Genomic DNA, 21,892 nt, shown 5'->3' with positions numbered 1-21,892 from the left:
TTGTTTCCAAGAGAAAGGGTCTGTCTGTGGGGAAGTAAACAGCAGGAAGAAGCCATCACAACCACTGCCAAAGGCCGTATATGTGTCTAAACACTATCAAAATCACTCTCCGATGCTCATGTTTCTTTTTCTCTTATTTACCCTTCAAGTTACAAAGATGGAATTTGATTTTTTTTAAGTTTATATGAATTCTTTAACTTTTAATTTTATTGTGTGTTAAATGGGCTTTTATGGTCAAATGTTTGAATTAATCACCACTTTAAATGTTTCTATTGGAAAACAAGGCTGTAAGCACCATCCAGCCTAGATGATAAGACTTTAAAATGTAGCTCATTTCCAGGATGCAGGCTGCCATCATATTTCTCTGCATGTATATAGCTGTTATTAATTTTGATTTAATACAAACTCTATACATGTCTAGTCACCCTTCAGTTAATCTAATTGTTCATTCAGCAAGCGTGTAATTAACTGATCAGCTGCTCCATGCCTGAGCATTGTGTTAGCTACTGAGGGAATTCAAAAGAACATTGATGACTCCTAACGCCAGAAACATATGGCTCCCCGTTACCAGTTTGTTTTTCACATTAACTACAACTTCCTCATTAATAAAATGCTATTTCTAAGACATTCTACCTACCTCACAAAGCAGAATAAAAGAGCCCATTTCAGTTGCTATATAAATTTGAAAACAAAATGTGCATTCTAATGTTCAGCACAATCACCCGTCCAGGGACTTTAAAGGCCAGAGGAGCTCTTTATCCTCTCTCTCTAGAACTTGACATTCTTTCCACCTTGAAAGTCCAGGTTCTCATCAAGCAGCTTGTTTCTCCTACTTCCTCAGCACAGGACGCCCATTCTACAGTGGGACGCCCACATGCAAACTCACCTGACAAGGCTCATCTCTTCAGTTATCTCTCACTACGCTGTGAGGTGGCTAGCAGTGGTCAGCCTTTATCTGGGAAGAAGCCTCATCTTAGCAAAGAGCTCAGTTCCTAACAAAAACAAAAAACCAACCCACTAAGGCGCCTTCTGCTCCCTTTTCTCTTTCAGGAACACACATGCTCATGGAAGCCATTACAATCCCATCATGCAGCAGCCTACACTCTTGACTGGACATGTGACCCTTCCAGCAGCGCAGCCCTTAAATGTGGGTGTAGCCCATGTGATGAGGCAGCAACCAACCAGCACCACCTCCTCCAGGAAGAGCAAGCAGCACCAGTCATCTGTGAGGTAGGTGGGTGCTGAGAGCCTTGGTAGCCAGAAACACCAGAAGATTGAAATGCTAAGCCCTGCTTGGAGGTAGGGATTGCTGGAGCACTACCCCAGCATGGTGCGGAAGAGCTGGAGGAACATCTGCAGTACATCCTCCAGGGTTTGCTGAAAGCTCTCTCTGGGCTCTGTGCAAATGCAACCCTGCCTCCCTCTTTCTAGTTCGTGTCCCTCTGGCACTCTGAGGTAGAAGCCTGAAGTCATGCTGTGCCTAATATCTTGAATGCTTCAGCCCTTTTTATTAAAGAAAAAGTGATAAAGCACAGTAAGGCAGATTTCATTTGAGACCACGGGGTTGTGTACAAAAATGCTGCAGTGGAGGAAAAAGTGGGCTCAGCTCTACACACAGCATGGGCAATGAGAATTTGCAGCCAAGGAGTAGTAGTGTCTAGGTTGTGTGGGGAAAACGAATAGGAGACAACAGAAACTGGAGGATTGTGGCTAAACCATCCTACCAGGATTCTGACAGTGATTAGCCGTCCAAGGACAGTGGAGGATGAGGAATCTGATCCGATATCAAGAAGATGGTGAGGGCCTGCCTCTGGCTCTTAGCTGAAACTAGACTTTATAAAGAAGTGCACAGCCGGGCGTGGTGGCGCACGCCTTTAATCCCAGCACTCGGGAGGCAGAGGCAGGCGGATCTCTGTGAGTTCGAGGCCAGCCTGGGCTACAGAGTGAGTTCCAGGAAAGGCGCAAAGCTGCACAGAGAAACCCTGTCTCGAAAAACCAACAAAAAAAAAAAAAAAAGAAGAAGTGCACAGGTGAGTCATGAGGAAGTTCGAAGTCTGACTAAAGCCAGCCACACAATCTGTCATCTTTCCAGAAACAGTGGTTCTCTGAGTTTCCATTTGAATACAAATTACCAAGATCTCTTTTTCAAAAATATGAGAAAATGCGCTTTCTTTGAGATTTGAGGTCAGAAATATAACTCATAACTTAAAAATAAGCTATATACCTGGCAAGTTAGATCTAGATCATGAAAGTACAGAATTGCTCCCAGATGAACACATTTGGCTGGTTGCTTAAATATAACTGTAGTGGCTTCCAAATGCTTAATGGTGGCCTGCTAATCTTTCCCATCCCCTGAACTCTTAAGGCTCCGGGTTCCATGTCACTTTGATGAAGGCAAACCTAGAGATAAATTAGCAGTACCAGAAACTGGATATGAAGAAGGGAATTCCTGGGAAGGTGGTAAAAAGAGTTCCATATCTGGGTTGTAGGTGAAGTTTCTAACTATATATTAGTAACTCCCCAAACATTTCAGAAGGGAGATTTTTAGTGTATATAGTAGCAACTGTGGAGTTCAATAAACCTGACTTTTTTTTGCGCGCGGGGGGGTGGGGGGGGTGTTCAAGACAGGGATTTCTCCATGTAGTTTTGATGCCTGTCCTGGATTCTCACTCTGTAGACCAGGCTGGCCTCGAACTCACAGAGATCCGCCTGGCTCTGCCTCCCGAGTGCTGGGATTAAAGGCATTCGCCACCACCACCCGGCTAAACCTGACATTTTTAAAAAGAGGTTCTAGGCTCCACTCTAAAAACAAACAGGAGCAAAACCACAACCTATAGCTGGTCAAACAGATTTAGACTGTGCAAATACAGAAATGTTCCCACAATGCCTCGTGATTTGATGCACGTATTTGTTTATTTGGGATGGATTGAACAAAAGAAATCAGGTACATAAAAAATGTAGTTATTCTAAAGCCGGGCGGTGGTGGTGCACGCCTTTAATCCCAGCACTTGGGAGGCAGAGGCAGGCGGATCTTTGTGAGTTCGAGGCCAGCCTGGTCTACAGAGCGAGATCCAGGAAAGGCGCAAAGCTACACAGAGAAACCCTGTCTCGAAAAACCAAAAAAAAAAAAAAAAAAAAAAAAAAAAAAAAAAAAAAAAAAAATGTAGTTATTCTAATTTGCTTTTCTGTTTCTGTAATAAAAACACTCTGGACAAAAGCAACTTGGGAAGGAGAGAGTTTATTTCATCTTACAGGTTATAGTCCATCATCCAGGAAAGCCAAGGCTGGAACTAAAAGTAGAGGCCATGAATGAACACTGCTTACTGGCTTGCTCCCAAACTCATACTTAACTACCTTTCTTTTACTGTGCAGGCCCGCCTGCATAGGGCTGGTACTACCCACAGTGAGCTGGGCCTTCTTAAATCAATTAGCAGTCAAGAAAAGTTCCCCACAGGCATACCCACAGGTCAGGGTCAGTCTGATGGTCACAGTTTTTCTGAGGTTCCTCTTCCCCATGTGTCAAGTCTATCCATCATGCTGCTGAATTGTTTCTTCTTCCTCACATAGCCAGGTGCCAGAAGCTAGATCTCCTTCTTTCATTCTTATTCAAAAGTTAATTCAAAGGGCTGACTTCCCTCAAGTTGGCATCCTTCTTCATAATCCCTTGTTAGGGTATTTCTGATAACACATGGAAGTTCTGCTTAGATCAGTGGCAGCTCCCCAGAATGCTTTTGTGTGGCAGCCCTGTGACAATATGCCTGTGTCATTGGAAGCAACAGAAACCACTGCTTTGATCTCTATGCACCATCAGGCTCAGCCTGGTGCCCTACTAGAATGCTGATCAGACAGAACTGAGCTTAGCATTCTTGTGACCACCCTGCTGAGTAGGTATAGTCAGGACCCCTGGCCCACAACCAGTTCAGCAAATCCACCACCACCACCACCACCACCACCACCACCACCACCACCACCACACAGCTACTTCAGGTGAACACATTGCTTATGTAGGGCAAAACCAACACAGTCACAGTGCAAATCGTCTCTTCAATTCTTTTTGTTGTTATTAGTGTTTTTGAGACAGGGTCTCACTTTGAAGCTCTGGCCGGCCTAGAACTCACTATGTAGATGAGTCCTGGATTCAGATTTACAGAGATCCACCTGCCTCTGCCTCCTGAGTGCTGGAAGATCAGTCTCCAGCAAAACTGTGAGAAACTGCACAGATGACTATCCCTGTGTAATAATGCAGCATGCTTTCTCCTGTAGACATGCTGTAAGTGCTGAAACTATAAAAGCTGTAACATGCAAAAAACGATGGTCTAACCAGAAAGCATTACTCCCAGCTCCAGAGAGGACTTTACAGATGCAACTGATGTCAGCTATGGACAAAATCAAGTTCACCTTCACTAAACTATTTTCGTTTTACTTCCGTCCCTTCACTTAAAGGTACTGGACTCTCTAAGGACATAGCAGGGCCAAAGATTTATTCTCTTTTGACTTCGGTCTTCACCACATAGGTCCTAACCAGGATCAATGACGGGTTTGATAGGGAGAAAAGAAGGTAATTGTTCCCTGAAGTTACCAGGACTAATGTAGAATTTCAGGTTCATCAATCCAAATTAAAAAGTCCCTTTTGGTGGGCTGGAGAGATGGCTCCCCAGTTGATAGCACTGTCTGCTCTTCTAGAGGACTCGGGTTTGATTCCCAGAACTCCCATGGCAGCTCACAACCATCTGTAACTCCAGTCCCAAGGAATCTGATACCCTCTTCTGAATTCCTAGGGCACCAGGCATACACATACATGCAGGAAAAACACTCATACACATGAAATAATAAATAAATCTAAAACTAGTAAATAATTTTAAAACAGAACTATGCTACAGTATTCAGATTTGGTTTTACATAATTTTTAAGAAGTCCCTTTTAAAGCGTGTCTTGCATTTGTCCCAGTTTTTTTTTTTGTTTGTTTGTTTGTTTTTAATTAGAATTCACATTGATAAGCCTCCCATGAGGCTCAGGTCAAAATCCAAAAAGGTTTTTTGTTTTGTTTTCCATTGTACACAAACCTGAATGGCCATAGGTTTTCCCAGAAGAGAAAGGGGAAAGCTGAGCCGAGGGGCTGGGAGATCACTCCATCTTTAAATGTGTGCCACTCAAGCATCAAGAGCTGAGTTCAGTCCCTAGACCCTGCATAAGAAGCTGAGCATGGCAGTGCACACCTGTCAGTCAAGTGTTGTGGGCAGGGGTCAGAGACAGGCCGATCCTGGGAGCTTGGGCAACCAACTAAATCAGTGAGCTCTGGTCAGGGAGAGCCTTGTCTCAAAAATCAAGATGGACAGCTCCTGAGGAACATACACCTGGGGCTGACCTCTGGCATACACACATGCACACACCCACCACTGAGGTTCTAGAAACTCTCACAGTGTTTAAGGGCTAGCAGTGTGGCTCCATAGTAGAGCATCTGTGAGAACCTGGACTCAGTCCCCAGCACAGGAGGCGGGCAGGGGAACAATTAAATAATAAACCAGCCATCAGCAAGGAAACCAAACCCTTGTGTGGCAAACACCACTTTTTTCACCACTCCTAAAACAAGACTCAGGTACCATCGAGGGAGGACTAGATGAAGCCAAAAGCTGGGGTTTAATCCTGAAGATTATCCTGTGCAGCCATGTTGGATGAGATAGTTTAAATCCTCATCTGAGAAGACCAACTCTCAAGAACAGGTATATGGACCCAAACCAGAGCCCAGAGAAGGCCCAGCTGAGGTTCTGACCTGAGGTCCTATAGTAACTAACTAAAGGCCTCTAGAGGCACATTTTCTGTCACAGATGGAGGCCAACTGGTCTGGGCTTCAGACTTCTTTCTGTGGAAATTTGGTAAATCTGGTGTCTTCTGAAAGTTGGGCCCCTTAGATGGAGATGTGGGGCCTGACTTTCCTCTGTAAGTTTGTGTTGTTTTGTCATTACAGAAATGTCTCCACCTGTGAGGTGACCTCTTCACAGGCTACCAGCTCCCCTCAGCGATCTAAGCGTGTCAAGGAGAACACTCCCCCACGGTGTGCCATGGTGCACAGCAGCCCAGCCTGCAGCACCTCAGTCACCTGTGGGTGGGGTGATGTGGCCTCCAGCAGCACCAGGGAACGACAGCGGCAGACGATTGTCATCCCTGACACCCCCAGCCCCACGGTCAGTGTCATCACCATCAGCAGTGACACGGATGAGGAGGAGGAACAGAAACACGCCCCCACCAGGTGAGGCTGTGCTTGCAGACTCTCCAGAGAGAGCAGAGTGCACATGCATCGTACCGTATACAGTCTTGTCTAGGGATCCTGGCTGGTCCATGAAACGTGACGATTGTTCCCTGCTGATCCCTACATTTTCATTTTGCCATGTTCTTGGGTCCACAATTACTTCATGAGAATGACAAGTTTGCCATACTTGTTCAAAACCAAAATAATTTTGAGTGAGTTTGGCCTTAAAGAATAGCTACAGCCCCTAAACATTTGGGAACATGAGAATATAAAAATTGGACTCCCAATCCCAGTTTATTTTAATAACTTATAAACTTAAACAAATGTTCCCTCAGGCTATTCAATTTATTCCCAGTTGGTCAGGATATCTCTCGAACATGACCTTGGCTCACTCAGAATTTGAAGTAATTGTCCAATTAATCAGAAATTTCCCTGTGTCTGATTAACCCAATCCTTTAAACTGCCAGTTGGCTCTTCACCCAGAGAGCATTACTGTTTATTCCAAAGGAGCAATAATTCATTTTACTCCGTGTGTGCTTCCTGGGTGGAGGAACGAAATATTTATTGTATTTGCAAGACTGTGAACCCTGGCACCAGAGCTTCTTTTCTGCACTTAGCAGCCAGACTCCGGCAGCAGGTGCCTTTTTCTTGGGCTGCCAGCTCAGGTGGCCCAGAGAGCTGTCCACTAACCTTCTATGTCCACGGTCTCACAACCACACCCTCCTGTCACCTTTACATTAGGAACGAGGCCAGGGAAGGGGCTGCCACTGCAAGCCAGAGCTTCCAATCACCGTCATACTTGCCATGCCTGGGTACAAAGTTCCGTGTTCACAATTAAGCCCGAAGTGTTGATTCCTGATTGGATATAATGCTGCTAATTACTAATCGTGATGGTTTTGATTAGATAATAAATTTTCATGCTTGAAGTCATTACAAAATGTTGAGCTAAACCGATTATAGCACTCTCATTGTAGCAGTCCCTACAGGATGCGACCCTTCCACCTTCCAGGTGAAGTTTAATGGTCTGAGTTTTCACCACTAGGGCTAGTATGTGTCTCATTAATGTGTCCTTTTTTCCTGTTGAATGGCTCGGTGTGGTCATCATTGTAGTTTGACAATACCCTGTTGTGTTTCTGGTTCCTGCCATTTGCTAGGCATCTGAGGGACATAGGGTTGGTGAGGCAGGCACATGTTTTGTACTCCAGTATCACTTTACACTCCATCTCCTTGTTCCAAGACTGGCCTCACTTTCCTTTGTTATTATAGCCCCAAGTTGAGTCAATGTTCCATCATTCCAAACCTGAGAATCCCGAGGGCTCGGCATCCTTCCAGAGAGGAAGGTTCTTCCTACCCAAGACTGGCCCTGGTTTGGGGAAGCCTGTGCATATGCAGCACTGCCTAAAGAGAAGCTGAGCAGCCTTGAGCACAGCTGGAGAAATGCAAAAGCAATTTAAAGACCTAGCTGTCAACTAGATTGCAGTGTCATTTTTGAAGGCAAGATCTGAATTGATACCAGCTCTGAACATGTGCCCAAGAGAGACTTGACTAGAGGGTGAGAGGACAGGAGGACCAGTGGTATCTCTCCTTAGTCAGAGCCAATAGGGCTGAAAGCAGAAGGCAAGTGGAACATAGGACTGTTTCCCTAGGAGGAAACATAACGGAAGTGTGTGGCAGCTTGTGAGAACTTCCATGAAAATGACTCAGAGGCTCAAAGGTGGACAGCAGCCTATGGGCAGGTGACATTAGGAGGAACAACCACAAACTGAACCCAGTGGCTTTATACAGTAGGAAATACAGGGAACTGCCAGCCTTCACCAGGATAGGGCAAACGTGTTAGAGATGCTCTGCTGAGTGTCTGCAGACTGAAGCCTCAGAGCCATGGTAAAGGGCCTCAGCTACCCACTGTGGTGACAGGGATCTTGCAGAGGAAGATGCAGAGATAAATGACCGTTGCCTTAGAAAATGGTTCAGTGCCCAAAAGGATAGGAAAGGCTACCTGAAGAAGCAGCAGCCAGTAGCACTTACTCATAGAGAAACCGCTGTGTAATTGGATCAAGTAATTGTGACTATATTTAACAGTGAGAAAGTACATGGACTTAGGGTACCTGTTCCTGGAAATCATAATTATCATAAAATTCAACACAGTGAGTATTTACCAGCCCCATCATTGTAAGATATTATGTCTGGAACTCCAAGTGTCATACAAATAAGAGGGACAGTCTCTCTTCCTGAGGCTTGCAGGTAATAAGCAAGATAAGACATGTACAAATCATTCTGACACAAAGCAGAGCATCTCCAGAGAAACCAGCCAAGCACTCGGGAGAGTTGAGGGAAGAGAATTGTAGATTTCAGTGAGGTGACTGTGGCAGAGCCTCAAAGGTGAGCAGACAGAAAGCATCACAGTAGCAAAGCTTATCCAAGAGAATGCAGAATGTCGGAGAAAAAGGATTTGTCCATGAGAGATGGTTTTTTGAGGCATTTTTCCCTTAGATGGAGATGAAGGATTTGTCCAAAGGCTCTAAGGAGCTCAAGGAAAAGCATCCATTCTAGAAAACCAAAAGTTTACTATGTGCACCCAAACAAGAAGGCACTTGGCTGTGGGCTGCAGAGCTAGCTGTACAGCATCCCTGTCCTCCCCATTCCAGTCTGAGTATTGAAGACGTTCCGTCCCTGTATGACTTCTCTGTTGTGATAAGACACCATAGTCAAGGCACCTTAGAGAAGAAAGGGTTTGTCTGGGGCTTACGGTTCTAGAGGGCTGGAATCCAGATGGTGGCAGCGCTAGAGTAGCAGGCCACAGGAGCAGCCGAGAGTTTACATCCTCAACCACAAGCAGGAGGCAGCAAGCACTAACTCTAAACCGTACAGGTCTTCTGAAACCTCAGAGCCGTCTCACTTCCTCATCTTCCCCAAACAGCCACAAACTGGGGACCAGCTATTCATAGGCCCAAGATTTATGGGGGACATCTCATTGAAGCCCCCACAGTCCCTAATTCTGGTCATCCTTGTCACCAGACTACAGTTCTCCTTGGAAGTGAGCATCCTAATTGTTCTGTCTCCCCGACTTCATTCCCTACTTGCTGCTTACCCCAAACCTAGCCTTTGTAGTTCCCAGTGTGGTCCTGAAATGCTGGTCGTTTCCCTAGAGTGGCTCAGCCTCAGCACAACAGCGAGAGCCAGGTGTCGAAGACACTCACAGGGAAAACAGCCTCACTACAGAGTGCCTTTTAGCATCAACATAAATGATAAACCCCGTTTTTAGACCGTATTGACAATGTCAATCTCTAAGACTAGATGACATTGCCTAGAATTGTTGAAGAATATCAAGGGAGGATCATTATTCTTGACCACAAACATGGGCACTGTTAGTTGCCAAAGCAATGGCCAGTCTCCCACCAGTCAGGAGAATTCCACAGCATGTAGAGGCACACGGGGCAGAATGAATGAACTAAGGGGAATCATAGCAGAGCTGCACACACGCTTTACCCACAGGCTTGGTCACTTCGATTCCGTTCAGTAACTAAGGAAACTAAGGCCCAAGGAAGCCAAATGACTCAGTCAGATCAATGAAGGTTCAAGTAAAAGAATGGGAATTCATTCAGAAAGTGCTATGCCATTGAAGAAATTATATTATTAATTCCTGACAAAAGAACTGATTTCTTTTTAGTCACTAGTTTAGCAGTTATTGATTTTGTCTTGCCTTCTCCTGTGGCCAATCCCATGATAGCATCCAGTGTGTGCAGGAAGCTGTGACAGGCCACGAGGAGTTGAGAGCACAGGTGCTAGGTCGGTACTCACTAGGGTGCTGAGGCTGCCTCAGGAAACGGGCAGAGGTTTGTGCCTTCTCGTTGCAGAACATTTTAATAAATGGGCAGACCGCCGAAAAGCCAGTGGGCTCTATTTTTCAATGGTTCACTAATAGCCTAGGGGATTTTTTAAATCGTAGCTAGAGATTTGACATAAAGACAGAAAAACTAAACAAATACCTTTTTTCCTGCGTTTCCCAGGATTAAGTAGAACTGGTCTTATTTTAAGTGTTTTTGATGAGGGAAGCATTTGATTGTATGTCTTTTACCTGGAATCTTCTTGAACAGTGTTTACGAGGACATGTCTGTTTATCCAAATCCTCATGCCTAACTCACCCTATGCGGAAACAGTCTTACAGAAGCCATGACATACAAACTTCTGATAAGGAAAACATTTTAAGTGTATGGTAAAAGTGATTCATTTCAGCTGATCAACAAGAATTTTTGGTCCAGGCTTCATTATTGCCATGCCCAGTCACTGAGTCACTGAGTCCAGTAGGAGAGTCAGGTCACAGAGCACATCTCCATTCCACACTTCCCAATACACAAGCAGCTATGTGAGGACTGGTGAGCCAATGTTTTGAACAATGTCAGCTCTAAGTATCACATGATGTTTTAGATATAAAAGCAATTTCTTAAGTTACGCTTAAAGTGTTTATATTTTTTTAAAAAATTAGGGGGCTAGGCTGTAGTTCTGTTGCTTATCCATAATGCATGAGGCTCTGAATTCAATACCCACCCCTAAAAAAGAGTTGACCCAAGATATTTTGCTTCTTTATACTAAATTGAAAAGGTGGTAAAATTATTCCAGATAAGTCACAGTCAGTAATTTACAAACTATTACTCAAATGACTTCTGCCTGAAAAATGAACAACATAAACACTCATTTATTATTGCCTGAGCAAAAAAAGCCAACCCAGATTGGAATTTCTTTGCATTGACACCTACAACAATGTGAACTCACCACCCTCCTGTACTGGTTAAAAAGCCCCATCCAATAGCATCAGAATGCACTCCTGGACCAGTGACTGCTAGCTAGAGGGAGGGACAAAGAAACCAGACTCACAGTGTCGGGGAAGGGAACTTGGTTTCAAGCTACAACACACCCCAAAGTTGAAAACAATTTCAGTCTTGTGGGACTCACACCCAGCAGTGGAAGGTTATACACCCTGGACATTCTCACTGCGTCTTCATCAACAGGACCCCATTCAGAATAGGTGAGTGGGTGGATCAGAGAGGCAGCACTGTGCCAACCTGTCTGTCCCCAACAGCTTATCCTAATGTTTTCGAATACCACAGAGCCAGACTAATGTGTGGCAACCTCCTGGTTGCTCATTACTCTACACAGATGGGGCTAGGGACACTAGAGGGGGTTGGATCCGGCCCGGCAGGGCATTGCTCAATGCATAGGCTTAATGTGATTGGTGGCCCAGGCCAGCTGCTCAAACTGCTTTAGGAAGATAGAAAACTGAACTGCTGAAGAGAGGGGAAGGAAAGCCTGCACCTCCTTCCAGGCCCATTCCTGATATCCTACAAAGTAGTCATGTGAAGGTTGACCTTAATGTTGGCACACATGAGAATATATACATACAGATGTAAATAAGCAGATAATATCATTTGAATGGAATGTATGTACCATATTAAAGTTTCGGGACTGGGAGATAGCTCTGTTAGAGAAGTGCTTGCCATGTAAGCATAAGGACCTGAATTTGAACCCCAGAACCCACATGGGAAGTTGTGTGTGGTAGTGTGTGCTTGTAATCCCAGCTTTGAGATTACAAAGACAGGCAGATCCTGGGTCACAATGGCTGACTAACCTATCCAAGCCTACTTGGCAAGTTCCAGGCCAGAGAGAAACCTTGTCTCAAAAAGCAAGATGAACATCTCCTGAGGAATGGCACCTGAGGTTGACCTCTAACCTCCATACCTAGGCATGCATACACAAACACACATACACAAAACAGTAAACAAACAAGTTTAAGGTATCTTTTCTCATGCTAATAGCTAAATTAAAAGCTCCATAGCATCAGGGGGAGCACTTTGACCTGCAGGCCTTGGCTTCTCATCTTCTCTCACTTGGGGCAGATTGAAAGTAATCCACTGTGCTGGGCGGTGGTGGCGCACACCTGTAATCCCAGCACTCGGGAGGCAGACCAGGTGGATCTCTGTGAGTTCAAGGCCAGCCTGGGCTACAGAGTGAGTTCCAGGACAGGCTTCAAAGCTACACAGAGAAACCCTGTTTCAGAACAAAAAAAAGTAATCCCCTGTGTATTACTGGTTGAGGGACTTAGAACAGAAAGGGCCTGGGGACAAAGCAGTGAGGCTAGCTGAGCTCTCGTGTCTTGTTTTCTTTAGCCAGGAAACGCCATGCAAACCACCCCATGCCTAAGAAAACCACAGTTAACAAAAGGGCCCTGGAAAAACCAGATGGGAGAGTGTTTGTTAGAGCCTCTCTGGGGAGGCAGAGGGCTGTGGAGCTTAGTGAGTAAGACTGCAGATGCTTTGGCCTTGGGCAAGCAAGCGGCTCAAGCCTTCCTTGTCTACAGTTCCTTTACGTGTAGTCATGCTCTGAGGACTGGAAAGGTAACACACATACAGCACTTGGAATGGTAGTTGATCTATATCCAGTGGATGTCACCTTATTTGCTCATCAGTGTTGTAATGGAAAAGGAGGTTTTGGTTTTTTTCACATATAGCATTTACTCTCAAGTCAGGGGAGATAAAGAAGTCATGGGAAGTTTATTGGAGGAGATGGATTTTGACCTTGGTCTTGAAGGATGAAATTGACTGAGATTAGCAAATGGAAATCAGAACCATATTCCAGACAGGATCCTACAGGCATGGGGTCAGAGGCTTGCATCTGATCCTCTGGCTGTATTTTCTCCTTTGTGGCTCATTTCTATACTTCTTAGCTCCTTATTTCTTTTCATCATTTTAAAATGATGAAAATCATCTATTGCCATGACAACACAATACAGTCGTGAGCTCTTGCTGCTTTGCTTCTTATTCCGAAGTGGTATCTGTCAAGGCCATTTGAGCAAATATTTCTCATTTCCCTCCTATCGCTGTCTCTCTCACTTCCATTAACCAGCTCAGAATGGGATTGATAAGCTGTCAATAATAATTAGAGACAATGGTAGAATAAATCCCAGTAGTATCGACATATAGGAGCCTGAAGAACTCGCAGTGGCAATCTCAAATGTGTGCTTGGTTTTTAAAGTGAACCATTTAGCAGCTTCCCATTGTTCTCTAATCTGAATAGTATATTTACGTGGAGCACAGACATTTCTAGCAGTAGACAAGATTAGAAACAGAGCTATCAAACTAATTCACCTTTCCCAAACCTGTCATATATACAGCCAAGAAGATACAACATTAAGCTGTGCCGTATGGTTTTGCTTGTTAGTCATGGGGCTTCCCAGATACAGACAAAGGGATGAGCCTCATGGAAGAGTGTGGGGAGCTCTTCTCTCCCCCTCCTCTACAGATAACAAGACACTGACATGCACCACTCACTGCCTGCCAGCTTCCTATTGTGAACCTGACCCTAACCTCGCAGGTGACCCAGTCACGCTCTCACAGGACTCTGCCCAGAACTTCAGCGGCAGTGTGCTAATTCATGAGGTAGTTCACTGTGCCTTCAGAAAGTTCCAGTGGCTAGAAAATATAACTGCATTAAGCTAGAGATTCTTTAGAATTTTCAGATCTGAGTTAGGAATTCCAAATAGGCACTGGAGGTGAGATGACAGTTGGGTCAAAATCAGCGTGTGTTCCTCCCCTTGGTCACTTTGTGAGTAGCTGATAGCCTGAGGAGGGAGGCTCGGCAGAACTGGCCATCACCGCGCTTATGTGTAAGGTCCTTTCGAGAAGGAGATTTGTCTTCTCTTGACGTGAATAGTAGGCTGGATTTTATCTTGACTGTCTTTCGTAATAAATCTTGGAGAGATATTCAAAACGGGTCCTTTCATACTGCAAATAATCTCTCCCACTTCCCCTAGTAATTTCAGAGTGAGTTGGAGCTAGATGGATGGTACAAGGCCATGGTTCCTCAGGGTCCACCTATAAAGGGACAGCAGAGCCAGAACTAGAATGCCCTTTGCAGGGACATGTTGGGAGCCAACCTCCAGCTTTGCTCCACCACCCTACAGATCATGCCTCTGCAGCAGAACATAGCCCCATTTCAGGAAATGGCAAGAGGAGCCACTGTGTTGGGTTAATCCAGTACAAGTGCAAGTGACAGTGACCGAAGTTCTAAGTGAGGAACAGAGCAGCATGCCTCCCGCATCCCCTTGGGAACATGCCTAGAGTGAATGCCCGGCTCCATCCCTGGTCCTGGAAGCACTTTGTACCTATGTAGGTAGGAAGGATACCCCCAACAGCAGGACAACAGTGTTTTGCTCAGAGGCCAGTGACTTCCTTTGACCACTCCCACCACAGAGAGAGCAGCAGGTCCTCCTTGTTCCTCAGCTTTCCACGCAGACTCCCACATCTCATTGCTCTCCCCCACTCTCCAGGGGCAGGGACAGGTCACAGTTGCTCGTGGCCCCTGAGAGCTGCTGGGGCAGTGCTGCTAGAGGGCCAAAGGCTATGTCCTGGGAGCTTTTGGTTGTGGAGAAACTGAGGGACTTTTTACAATTAGAGAAATCTATATACTGTACAGTTCACCCACTTACTGTGTGCAGTTCACTGGGGAGATTGCAAGTAGTTTTTAAATTATAGTAAAACATGAAATTTGCCATTTTAACCATTTGGGGGCACTGGTTGTCCCTGTTATCTATTTCTAAAATTTTTCTGTCATTCCAGTCCAATAATCTATATCCATTAAATAAATTTACATTTTTCTCAGCTTACCCCCTAGATCTCTGTATCTGTAATCTATTTCCTTTTTGTATGAGTTTACCTATTCTAGACATTTTGTGTGTTGAATCATACAGAATTTGTTTCTGGCTTATGTGATCCTCTCAGGGTTCGTCAATGTTGTAGTGTACATCAGAACTTCACTCAAGGGGTTGGAGAGATAGCTGAACAGTTAAGAGCACATACTGCCCTTCAGTGGACCTATGCTCTATCCCCAGAACCTATATCAGGATGCTCACAACCTCCTATAACCCCAGTTCAAAGGCATCCTGACACCTCTGGCTTCTGTGGGTACCTGTACACACGACACACAACTAAGAACAATAAAAATACTAAAGAAAGAAAAAAGAACCTTTTGACTGACTGGTATTCCCTGGTGTGGGTGTGCCAGGCTTCATTTACCCACTTGGCGTTGGCCATGCTTACATTGCTGTTCTCTCTTGGGTGTTGTGAACAGCACTGCTGTGGACATTGAGATGATAATCGCTGTTTGAGTCCCATCTCCACTTCCTTTGATAATATGTCTAGAATAGAATTGCTGTGATAACTCTGGGTTTACACCATTACAAGTGAGGAATGTGGGTCTTCACTAGTTAAAGTGGACCTGGTTCTGTTAATGTGAAGAACTAACTGCAAATATATGTGACCAGCTCATTCCTTGACTTCTTTTGTTTTGTTTTGGGTTTTGGCTTTTTTTTTTTTTTTTTTTTGGTTTTTCGAGACAAGGTTTCTCTGTGTAGCTTTGTGCCTTTCCTGGAACTCACACAGTAGCCCAGGCTGGTCTTGAACTCACAGAGATACACCTGCCTCTGCCTCCCGAGTGCTGGGATTAAAGGCGTGCACCACCACCGCCCAGCTTCTTTTGGGTTTTTAACAGTTATCATCTGGAAGACTCGTGTGACAGTGAGTCATGGATGGCTTTGTGACTCCATTATTCTAACTGGTTATTTTAAAACTTTTAACTGTTTAACTTGTCGTGTTGTTATACGGTCTCCCACTGAGCTTTTCGTCTTCTCGAAGACAGAGGCATGTTTCTATTTCTTTGTGCAGCGCTTCCCTATGGCCCTGACTAGAGCTCCAAGATTCCAAATCACTGATGTGTCATTCCTTTCCTCTCACTCTTCTGGCTCAGCACAGACTAGAGAAGAACTTCTTCAGCAAGCCCTTCCCCCTAAGTCTCCGTGCCTGACGAGGGTTTGTGCAGAGCTTGCTTTCCCCTGCTGTCTCAGGTAGCACAACTGAGGAGACCACAAGTTGAATATCCTTTACGCAAAAGGCTTGGGACAGCAGGCATGGTCTGCGTGCCTTTAATCCTAGCACTCAGGAGGCAGTCTGGACTGCATAGTGGAACCCTGTCTTTAAAAAAGGCTTGGGACAGGGCCTGCACAGCTCTAAGCAGATGGGGCCCCAACACTGAGAGAGAAGTGGACACAAGCCCCTCTCCCTAACTCAGAAGCTATTTCCACTTGATAACCACTCAGAGGAAGAATTAGTTCTCCAATGGTGTCTCACTGGCCATACAAACCACACTGACGGGGAGGTTCCATACCCAGCACTCAGTGGCCAATACTAAACACACTCAGTGGACTTCTGTCACATAGTGCTTTGTCTAGGCTTTTTTTTTTTTTAACCTTGTAAGTCTTTTGCTAATATATTATGGTTTCTAATTTTGTATTTTTGTGGGGTTTCTAGGGAGGAGGAACGTATCTCTGCATCTGTATGTGTTTCTTGTGGAGTTTTTTGAGGGGGGCTCTTTTTTTTTCCTACTTTTTTGTTTAGTCCTATTCTGATTTGTTTGTGTGGTTTGGTTTGGTTTTCAGTTTTTAGTTGCCTAATGAGAAAGAAAGAAAAGATTTGAATTTGTGTGGGTGAAGTAGTGAGGAGTATCTGGAAGAAGTTGGGGGAGCAAAAACCATGATCAGAATATATTATATAAAGAATCTATTTTATATATTTTCTATAAATATTTTCAATAAAAATTAAAATTATTTTTTAAAAAGACTTGAGACCAAAAACGTTTCAAATTTAAAATTTTCCCATGCACATGTCTTCCAAAGGGAATTTTACACAATTATTTTTAGTATGCCTGCTTTTTGACTACAGCCTGTCAGACATGGGATTTCCCACTTGTGATACCATGTCAACACTCAGAAATTTTTAGATTTGGGAGCATTTTTGATTTTGGATTAGGGAAACTCATTCTATATAATAATAGTGATAGTTCACCTGGTGAACTACTTACATGTGTCATGCAGTATTATTGTCTCACCAAGTCCCAGAACAGCCTGACACAGGTTCTGTGGTTACCCATATTATTGCAGTGCAGACAACTAAATCCCTCAGAAACTGATGCTTCCCAGGGCCCCTGTCATCAGCACATACTGAAGGTAAACATCCGATTGAAAGCCCCACCAGGGACCTTCTGTCCTAAACCAGAAAGAATAGGGTGTATGGCCACGAGAGGAATGGTCCCGCCCTGGCATCACTAGTGCTGGGTATCAGGAGCAGGGCCAGGTCCCCTAGAGCCTTCACCCCACTGCCCATCCAGCCTCTGTAGGTCTGCAGCCCTGCTGACCTTCTACTAGCTGCTCTTGAAAGTGCCCGCTTCCCTACTCTCCCTAAGTGATAAAAACTTACCATCATTGGAAAGTGCCTGGCCTGGGTCTGTGGCATTAGTCAAGACTCCTGGGATAGAAAGGTCATTGGGAACCCTATCAGATTCTATAAATACTGGGTTTTTTCTCATATCAGATTAGCTGGAAAGTGGCCATCTTGCCTAGGCAATTGTTATTCTTAAAAATAGACAGTTATTCTTAAAAATAACTGATCAGTGTGTAAAAATAGAAGAACATCCATTTTTAAAACCTTGCATAATACGCAGTAAGTTCCACATCTGTCATCCCAGCAGCCTATCACCAAGCCACAGGCAGATGGAATCGGTTCCTAGAGGAACCACAGGAGCATAAACCTCTGAAAAGCAAGTGCTGGCCAAGAGCTACCCCAAGCCAGCTCTTCCCTGTTCCCAGTTAGAAAATGAAGACGTGCCGGGTGGTGGTGGCGCACGGCTTTAATCCCAGCACTCGGGAGGCAGAGCCAGGCGGATCTCTGTGAGTTCGAGGCCAGCCTGGGCTACCAAGTGAGTTCCAGGAAAGGTGCAAAGCTACACAAAGAAACCCTGTTTCGAAAAACAAAACAAAACAAAACAAAAAAAAAAAAAAAAGAAAAGAAAAGAAAATGAAGACATGGGCTTGGGATTGCCTTTAGTACTCAAGACAGTACTGTCTCCTGACTTGGCCCAGAGGATAGGAACTCTGCAGGAAGGCCAGGCCATCCCTAAAAATGGGCACCCAGGGGTCCTAGGTGGCCTGAACACAATCACCCAAATTCAGCTCAATTTCTATTTCTCAGAGTTTCTGAATGATGATGCTAAGATCTTCAGAGCCTCACTCCTTCTATTCCTCCACCAGCATCCTGGATCACTGGACACCTCCTCCCTTCCTGCTTACACTCTGCTGATTCTCACAGGCCCAGAGCCCAGATTCCAGGCCATTTCCTTTCCAAGATGGCCCTCTGCCTGCTTAGTTCATTCAGGTTATGTTTCCTTGCTCAGACAGACTCCAATTCTAGTGGTCAGAGGGGTTGCCACCGAACTCTACTGAATCTGCCACATGGGGACAGCCCAGGCCTCTCTGATGGTCTCACTAGGCGTCAGTGTGCCCAGTGCCAGGTCCAGGCCTGCTCTGCCAGCCCCCCATGCGCTCGGGTCCTGGTTGTCTCACCTCACAGCCAGCCCACAGTTCTAACTTCTCCCTTATCTTTGCAGCACAGTCTCCAAGCAAAGGAAAAACGTCATCAGCTGCGTCACAGTCCACGACTCTCCCTACTCAGACTCCTCCAGCAACACCAGCCCCTACTCGGTGCAGCAGCGGACAGGGCACAGCGGCACCAGCGCCTTGGACACTAAGGGGGGCCTAGAGAACCACTGTCCTGGCAACCCCCGCACCATCATCGTACCCCCACTGAAGACCCAGGCCAGTGAAGTGTTGGTAGAATGTGACAGCCTAGGGCCAGGTAACCTGGGACCACAGCGAGCCCATAGCATCTCTCTGCTTTCCTTGTTTTCTGCTATTACAAACGCTAGTCCTAGTGACACAGGAAGTACCTAATTATTTCAGATGATCTGTGTCGCACACACGCTTCTGTTCAAGCAGCCACAGTGAGGGTCTGCCTGTATCATAGACTATCATCACAGTCGATAGAGAACATTTTCCTTTTGAAATTCTGGAAGCATGGCTGTCCTCATGGTGACTCTGCTTCTGTCATTTCCTGTCAACTGGTCTGGGCATTGCTGACATCTTCCCAGGGCCCACTGGGAGAGCGGGTGTCCTGTGGAGGAAGCACTTCCTCGGGGTTGCCATATGGGAGTCATGGACCTTTATCAGGACTTTTTCTTGGGCACAGAGGTGTGAGCTGAGCACATTTCTCTCAGCTTCATTTAAAGAACTAACATTCTATCAGGCTTATTCTGAAAATTGAGCCCTAGCAGGAAGCTGGTGAGCTGAGCCTTCAGAATCCGCAGTTGTTCATCATGGTCTTACTCAGCAACACCTCTTCAGTATTTCCTTCACTCGGGCTCACATAGAAGAACTGGGAGACTAAGCCAAAAGTGTCTGCATGTCCTGTCACATGCTGTCATCAGCCACATTCAGGCCAGGGAGCATCTTCATGTCCGTTAGGGACACACTGTCAAGCTTTGTCTAAACGAGAGGCTGCCTCCTGTCTGTCACCTGACATGGCAACAGGAGACACCTGAGGTCACCTTGGAAGATAAGGATCCTTCTTTGCAGTTACAACTTTGCCAGGCCTAGAAGATACAGGCTGCTGAGGTATAGAGTAGAATTCAAGATGAGATCTCTAGGGACTTTTCCAGTGCCCTGATGCAGCCAGCCTGCAATACTTTCCCAATGCGCACAGCCAGCCTGTGACCAGCCCCCCTTTTTCCACACCAAGAACTCTGCCTGAAAGGAAATGGAAACCAGCTTGGGCTTCTTTCTCCCTCACCATCTGACTAGGGGTGACCCATGTGTGGTATGCTCACAGGCCTCCTTGACAAGCACTCTCCATGACCATGACTTTAAAGGTATCCCAGCTACCTTCTTCAGAAGACAGGCTCATTAAATACATCTGCCTGGCACCCTGCCAGAGTCAGTGCTCTAGGGGTGAGAAGCAGAGTGTGGGGCCCACAGTGCCCTGGCTAAGAAATAACATGAGGCTGCTGAGCTGCTCGGTAAAGGGGATATGCATATGGATGAACCCTACAAGGACTCTCCAATACAACCAGTCTTCATAGGAACTCCAGAGCTACTATGATTTCCAAACGAAGGAACTGCAAGAGCATAGCGGTTCTCAGACTAGCCCAGGGCCGTGCAGCTGGCCTCTCACGGTCTGCTGCTGGAGCTTACCTGTGCTCTAAGCACATTTGTGCACACACACTGCTTGAATGAGGATCTATTCCCTCACAGCCACAGAATCTACATTAGGATAGTGATGGCCCCCTGCCACCTCATTCACCTCTGCCAAGGAAATCACTCCCTGAATCTCTTGACCCCTTCAGGACCTTCCCACATTCAGGGCTCTCCCACTCGGACAGCTTGATCAGCTCAGACACAGTCTCCTCATCTTGTCATCACAAGAAAGGTTCCTTCTAATGTTGACATTTAGCATACCCAAGCTGTAGATCCCTGGAACTAATTGATTCTACCTCTAACATAATCCTTACAAAGTTCCTAGGATACTGAACTAGAGCAGAGATCTGCCCCTGATCTCTCAGTTCCAGCACACAAGCTCCTGGTGCCCGAGAGAAAAGGAAACTCTGCCGACAGCCAAGGCCTGCGCCTTTGTTTGACCCCATAGCTAGTCCTCAAAGACCCAGGTTTGGGCTGGCCTTGGAGAATCTCACTGGCTTAGCTTGGGCAGAGTCCTAAATGTCGTCTGCTCCACTAGCGCCTGGCTGCTTCTGGATTCCTGGCAAGCTCAGTACACCAAGTCCCAGGCACCTCCTGAGGGACTTTGATGCCGTGGGTAGGTGGGAGAAACCTTGGGTGCCAGTGCACAGTCATATTTAGGGACCTCTTTCTGGGACCCACCATCTCCCTCCCAGCAAATCAGATCTTCCTTTGCTTGAGGCTGGGAGTCTCTTGAGAGGTAGGATGGCCCCTCTGCCTTGTGCACATGCCACGATCTGCTGTCCCCAGGTCTCCAGTTTCCCTTTGTCCTTCTGGAGCCAGTGCCTTTGATGGAGCTCTTCTCCCGTCACCGGAGGTCCACAACACTGACTCCATTGCCCTGGGATTTGTCAACCCAGCCTAGGTCGTTCAAAGCCCCATCGTTTATTATACATGTTCCTTAATGTAGTGCCATCTGTCCTAAGAATGAGAGAGAGGCCTGTATTTTAGTCAATTCCAGAAACTTGGTGAAGGAAATGAATCATTAACTACAAGACACAATGTGACAGTGCTCAGATATACTTGGACTGGTGGAGATGAGGAGGTTTACTGCCTCTCTCTCTTACAGTATGTTCTCTCTCCTCTTGAGCAAAGCCCTCCTCAGACTTGTTAAGAGAACCAACACCACCTTTGTGCACCTGTCTCATGCAGCCCATCTCCCAGCTGGCATCGCGTTCCCGCCTAGACTGGTACATGGTTGGCCTGGGGCAGTGGGAGGCAGGCAGTCCTTCAACCTCCAAACCAGACCTTGTCTTCTCAACTAGTGCTTCTTTGTTCTTTAACTCTTAAGAGTACAACTACCGTGTTAGCTGTGGCTTTGAAACCAGACAACACCAACGGTGCAATGCACTCAGAACACAGAGGAGGTGTCCGGGACCTTCTCCCACCCATGTGTGCCTAAGCTCTGTGCAGGTTTACACAAGACACGCAGTGTTCCCTCCTAACTGTCTGTCTGCTTATGGTTGGCTCTTGGGTAT

At 45.8% G+C, this 21,892-nt stretch overlaps 1 protein-coding gene across 6 annotated transcripts in view; it reads left to right on the top strand.

Annotated features, from left to right (window-relative positions):
* Hipk2 (homeodomain interacting protein kinase 2) overlaps nucleotides 1-21,892 on the top strand; it is a 192,575-nt gene that overhangs the window by 157,468 nt on the left and 13,215 nt on the right. For all 6 annotated transcript variants that reach the window (XM_052720890.1, XM_052720891.1, XM_052720893.1 and 3 more), the window contains exons 11-13: nucleotides 1,051-1,230; nucleotides 5,966-6,247; nucleotides 18,734-18,981. In XM_052720890.1, the coding sequence (XP_052576850.1) occupies nucleotides 1,051-1,230; nucleotides 5,966-6,247; nucleotides 18,734-18,981 (710 nt within the window). The remainder of the gene's footprint in view (nucleotides 1-1,050; nucleotides 1,231-5,965; nucleotides 6,248-18,733; nucleotides 18,982-21,892) is intronic.

The sequence above is a fragment of the Peromyscus californicus genome, unplaced genomic scaffold (genome assembly GCF_007827085.1).
Source record: "Peromyscus californicus insignis strain IS unplaced genomic scaffold, ASM782708v3 Scaffold_6__1_contigs__length_162567912, whole genome shotgun sequence".
NCBI lineage: Eukaryota > Metazoa > Chordata > Mammalia > Rodentia > Cricetidae > Peromyscus > Peromyscus californicus.
This window is presented reverse-complemented; position numbering and strand designations above follow the sequence as displayed.